Raw genomic sequence first — 6,004 nt, forward strand, 5'->3', positions numbered from 1 at the left:
TACTCTGGTTAAGCTAACTTGATCTGAAGTTTCATGATCATCATCATTAACTTCCTCACTAGTTGGTGTAGGCATCATGGGAACGGTTTTTTGTGATGAGCTACTTTCCAATTCGAGAGAAGGTACAATTACCTCATCAAGTTCTACTTTCCTCCCACTCACTTCTTTTGAGAGAAACTCCTTCTCTAGAAAGGATCCATTCTTAGCAACAAAGATCTTGCCTTTGGATCTGTGATAGAAGGTGTACCAAACAATTTCTTTTGGGTATCCTATGAAGACGCACTTCTCCGATTTGGGTTCGAGCTTATCAGGCTGAAGCTTTTTCACATAAGCATCGCAACCCCAATCTTTAAGAAACGCCAACTTAGGTTTCTTGCCAAACCACAATTCATATGGTGTCGTCTCAATGGATTTAGATGGTGCCCTATTTAAAGTGAATGCAGTTGTCTCTAATGCATAACCCCAAAGTGATAGTTGTAAATCGGTAAGAGACATCATAGATCGCACCATATCTAATAAAGTATGATACAACATTCAGACACACCATTACGCTGTGGTGTTCCAGGTGGCGTGAGTTGTGAAACTATTCCACATTGTTTTAAATGAAGGCCAAACTCGTAAATCAAATATTCGCCTCCGTGATCAGATCGTAGAAACTTTATTTTCTTGTTATGATGATTCTCCACTTCATTTTGAAATTCTTTGAACTTTTCAAATGTTTCATACTTGTGTTTCATCAAGTAGATATACCCATAGCTGCTCAAATCATCTATGAAGGTCAGAAAATAACAATTCCCGCCGCGAGCCTCAACACTCATCGGACCGCATACATCAGTATGTATTATTTCCAATAAGTCAGTGGCTTGCTCCATTGTTCCGAAGAATGGAGTTTTAGTCATATTGCCCATGAGGCATGGTTTGCGAGTATCAAATGATTAATAATCAAGTGATTCCAAAAATCCACCTGCATGGAGTTTCTTCATGCGCTTTACACCAATATGACCAAACCGGCAGGGCCACAAGCATGTTGCACTATCATTATCAACTTTGCATCTTTTGGCATCAATATTATGAATATGTGTATCACCACGATCGAGATTCAATAAAACATTTACATTGGGTGTATGACCATAGAAGGTTTTATTCATGTAAACAGAACAACAATTATTCTCTAACTTAAATGAATAACCATATTGCAATAAACATGATCCAATCATATTCATGCTCAATGCAAACACCGAATAACATTTATTTAGGTTCAACACTGATCCCGAAGGTAGAGGGAGTGTGCGATGGTGATCTTATCATCCTTGGAATCACTTCCAACACACATCGTCACCTCGTCCTTAACTAGTCTCTGTTCATTTTGTAACTCCTGTTTTGAGTTACTAATCTTCGCAACTGAACTAGTATCAAATACCCAGGGGCTACTATGAACACTAGTAAGGTACACAATAATCTGTATATCAAATATACCTTTGTTCACTTTGCCATCCTTCTTATCCGCCAAATGTTTGGGGCAGTTCCACTTCCAGTGACCATTTTCTTTGCAGTATAAGAACTCAGTTTCAGGCTTGGGTCCAGCTTTGGGCTTCTTCACGGGAGTGGCAACTTGCTTGCCATTCTTCTCGAAGTTTCCTTTTGTTTCCCTTGTCCTTTTACTTGAAACTAGTGGTCTTGTCAAACATCAACACTTGATGCTCTTTCTTGATTTCTACCTTCACCGATTTCAGCATCGCGAAGAGCTCGGGAATCGTTTTCGTCGTCCCCTTGCATATTATAGTTCATCACAAACTTCTAGTAGCTTGGTGATAGTGACTAGAGAACTCTGTAAATCACTATATTACTAGGAAGATTAACTCCCACTTGATTCAAGCGATTGTACTACCCATACATTCTGAGTACATGCTCACTGGCTGAGCCATTCTCCTCCATCTTGTAGGCAAAGTACTTGTCAGAGGTCTCATACCTCTCGACATGGGCATGAGTATTAAATACCAATTTCAACTCTTAGAACATCTCATATGGTCCGTGGCGTTCAAAACGTTTTTGAAGTCCTATTTGTAAGCCGTAAAGCATGGCACACTAAACTATCAAGTAGTCATCATATTGAGCTTGTCAAACGTTCATAATGTCTGCATCAGCTCCTGCAACAGGTCTGTCACCTAGCGGTGCATCAAGGACATAATTCTTCTGTGCGGCAATGAGGATAAACCTTAGATCACGGACCCAGTCCACATCATTGCTACAATCATCTTTCAACTTATTTTTTTAGGAACATATATAAAAAAATAAACGGGAAGCAACATCGTGCGCTATTGATCTACAACATAATTTGCAAATACTATCAGGACTAAGTTCATGATAAATTAAGTTCAATTAATCAGATTACTTAAGAACTCCCACTTAGATAGACATTCCTCAAGTCATCTAAATGATCATGTGGTCCAAATCAACTAAACCATGTCCGATCATCACATGAGATGGAGTAGTCTTCAATGGTGAACATCTCTATGTTGATCATATCTACTATATGATTCACGTTCAACCTTTCGGTCTCAAGTGTTCTGAGGCCATGTCTGTACATGCTAGGCTCATCAAGTTTAACCCAACTATTCCGCATGTGCAAAACTGTCTTGCACCCGTTGTATGTGAACATAGAGCCTATCACATCCGATCATCACGTGGTGTCTCAGCACGAAGAACTGTTGCAACGGTGCATACTCAGGGAGAACACTTATACCTTAAAATTTAGTTAAGGGATCATCTTATAATGCTACCTCGTACTAAGAAAAATAAGATGCATAAAAGATAACACAACTGTTACAATGATTGGCGATTTTAGGGGCCGTCCACTGCGATCAAATGGTGGCGAAATAGGAGTTATGAAGAGTTACAAGACTAAAATTACATGAAATTACAAATAATTGTTGGACCATTACAAGATTATGGTGGGGATAATCAATTTCTAAAAGGATAGATGCATCCAATTTAGTGTGCAGCACTGGGAGAAAAGGAAAATAAAACCTAGCCCCGCACGCTTCTTCCCCATTTTGTCAATCCCCTCTCCGCTCGCCTCCTCCTCTCACGGGTCGCTGCGCCGCCGTCTCAGCCGCTTCTCCTGCGCCTTCTCCTCCCCGCTCCTCTCCTCATAGCTGAGTCCTCGACCAGATCGGCGTCCATCTTCAGCGGCGGCGGCATCTTCAGCGGAGGAGGCGGGTGGTCGTGGCGGCGGCATCTTCAACAGCGACGCCGGACGAGCTCCACGCGCGGGGGAGATATCTCCACGGGCCCACGCAACTATGTTCCCTCGCTGACGTCGGCCTCACAAAGAAGAGGTCTAGTTCGCCCGTGCCGCCGATGAGGGGGAGCAGCCACGCCCAAAGGAGGTCGTCCCCAATGCCTGCATCTAATCGTCGACCTTAACAACACTGAAGTCGCCGCTGCTAGTCGAGGTCGCCCAGTTAATACCGGCCCTGCCGTACTGCAGCTCATCCTGCCCGAGGACATGATACGTACGGGCTCTTGCTCCCCCTTCATCCCCCTCTATTGATCCCGACATGTATTTATTTGATTGGGCAGTTCAATTCGGTGCTTCCAAGTGAGGAATTGGTTGGATGTGTGATGGCCTAGTGGCGTACATACATGATAGATTTGTGCTTTGTTGATTGATGCACATGGGGAGCTATAAAGTTACCCTGGAGAGGAATCAAATTACTTGTAGAATGATATTTGCAGTGATATTGTTCGTCACGATACAAAGCGCAGGAATCATATTAATAAGTTATACATCGTTTGTGCCATAATTTGCCATCTTGGATTGATATAAGACAGATGGACCAAAATCATCTACAATTTCTCACTAAGTAGAAATTTGCTACTGCAATCCTTCTGGTTTAGGAAAGTGACAGTTTTCAAAAATTGTTTAGACGGAGGGAAGAACATACAACACATGTAGGACGTAGTTTTTTTTATCTTCGATGTTATTTTCCAGGTGAAATCCATGGCTGCTTCCTAAAACTTACAATTTGTAAGCAGATGTTTCAATTGCCGAAAGATTGTTGTTGTTCTGCCACTATACTGACCATCCAACTTTAAATTTTAGTGTAATATCAAGATATTGCAATTGAACTCTTCTTAAGGTAATTCTCTGTTTTATCTGAACTCACTAAGATTATTTGCTTTTCCTTTGGTCTTTGTGCATTTAAAATGCCAGAGAAAATATTGTCAATCTCTTTAATTTTCACACAAAGCTAAGGCGTTCCCCATTTATAATTTTGAGACAAGCATCTTCTCAAAGCTTAGGCTTACAATGGAGACACCATCAATGGCTATTCCAAAGTTCTATGCCTGATCTGTCAGTATCTTTCTAATCTCGCACCTCACGCGCTGAAATTAAAGGGGAAAGGAGCAAACAATGAGCACCCACAAGTAATATATTCTGCCATATATATACAAGCATGCCTACACAATGCTAGTAATCATCGTTGTGTAGAATGGTGCCATACATTGTGGAGCAAGGCCATAACTATATTTCTTCACCTACATTTGCACAGATGAGCAATTATTATCTTATTGCCTTTTTCAGGTATTTGGCAATGTTGGCTCTTGGGCTGCCCAATTGATCACTGAAGCTGGTGGCAAGGTGGTCACCATCAGAGATGTCACAGGGGCTGTCAAGAACTCCAATGACATTGACATAGCCAAGATGATGAAGCACTCGGCAGAGAACTTCAGGATCAAGGGCTTCGACGGGGGCGACGCTGTCGACCTGATCTCACTGCTCACGGAAGAGTGGGACGTGCTCACCCCGACAGCTCTGGGAGGAGTCATAAACAAGTAATCTTCTTCTTACTCGTCCCAGCTCACTTCATCCTATCTTCTATCATATTACTACTCTGAAGCTCAGTTAAAGTATCCTCATGGCTGTTATTTGTTTTCTATATCTGAAAACATTTTTCTTAATATGAAGTCCGTTCGATTTTCGGATTCTGGCAAGTACTACCAGACAGCATAGCAACCCTCATTGCAATTTGTATTTTGCTAAATTTTAACTCACAACTCTGCTGAACCTGACTATTTTTTTGCAAAACCTGACTATTCTGTCTGTGCCACATTTATCTTCAGTATTCAGAATGCACCATCTTCTGAACTTGCATATTTAGTACGTAGTATGTATCAGCAGTGCACACACACATTAATTAGCATGGAAAGCTTTCTCAGAATGGACTAGAGATCTCAAATGGAAGTTGCCAGCCGAGTCTAACACTTTGATTTGTTAAGAAAATCTGCAGTACCTGCCTATTCTAATTGTACCGTTTATCTTCAGTTTTTCTTCTTCTCCTAGGGACAATGCTGATGCCATCAAAGCAAAGTACATCATCGAGGCTGCTAACCACCCAACAGACCCCGAGGCCGACGAGGCAAGAACACCAACATTTTGCCACAAAACTAAGCTGCATTTGTTGACACATTTCACACATTGACTGACAGTAGAGAAGTGTACATGTTCGTGGTGCAGATTCTGGCAAAGAAGGGCGTGCCGATCCTACCGGACATCCTGGCCAACTCCGGTGGAGTGATGGTGAGCTACTTCGAGTGGGTGCAAAACATCCAGGGGTTCATGTGGGATGAGGAGAAGGTGAATCGGGAGCTCAAGACATACATGACCCACACCTCAAACATATTTCTGATTATTTAGGCAGTGTATGTTGCCGTATAGAATGGACAGTAATTATGTATTTTATTTCGAAAACCAGAATTGGCTCAATTTGGAAGATGCCTATTTTATATGAATTTCTTGCCCGCTTTGCATGCGTTGCTACAAGTGCATTACCATGCCTCAGCCATGATCATCCTTGACAAATATGGCAGCCACCTTTAGTATGGAACAGAAGAAGCATTCACAACCTATTTTGTCACTGAGCAAGTTTAGCATCTGTTTGTACATTGTTGATGTTATGCTGGTTCTTATTGTTGTCCTAGCTGTTTAGTTAGAGCATCT

General features: G+C 41.8%; 1 protein-coding gene across 2 annotated transcripts; it reads left to right on the plus strand.

Annotated features, from left to right (window-relative positions):
* The first annotated feature begins 3,021 nt into the window (after positions 1 to 3,021).
* On the plus strand, positions 3,022 to 5,849 carry LOC119320623 (glutamate dehydrogenase 1, mitochondrial-like). 2 transcript variants are annotated; one of them, XM_037594643.1, is made up of 4 exons: positions 3,022 to 3,515; positions 4,589 to 4,839; positions 5,348 to 5,423; positions 5,522 to 5,849. In XM_037594643.1, exons 2-4 carry the CDS (start codon positions 4,709 to 4,711, stop codon positions 5,699 to 5,701), a joined length of 387 nt encoding a protein of 128 aa, XP_037450540.1. In that variant the 5' UTR covers positions 3,022 to 3,515; positions 4,589 to 4,708; the 3' UTR covers positions 5,702 to 5,849. The 2 variants fall into 2 exon arrangements, with proteins under 2 accessions (XP_037450540.1, XP_037450536.1); XM_037594639.1 differs by having other exon boundaries at positions 3,024 to 3,515; positions 5,330 to 5,423.
* Positions 5,850 to 6,004: the final 155 nt, after the last annotated feature.

This window comes from Triticum dicoccoides, chromosome 1B, assembly GCF_002162155.2.
Source record: "Triticum dicoccoides isolate Atlit2015 ecotype Zavitan chromosome 1B, WEW_v2.0, whole genome shotgun sequence".
Classification (NCBI taxonomy): domain Eukaryota; kingdom Viridiplantae; phylum Streptophyta; class Magnoliopsida; order Poales; family Poaceae; genus Triticum; species Triticum dicoccoides.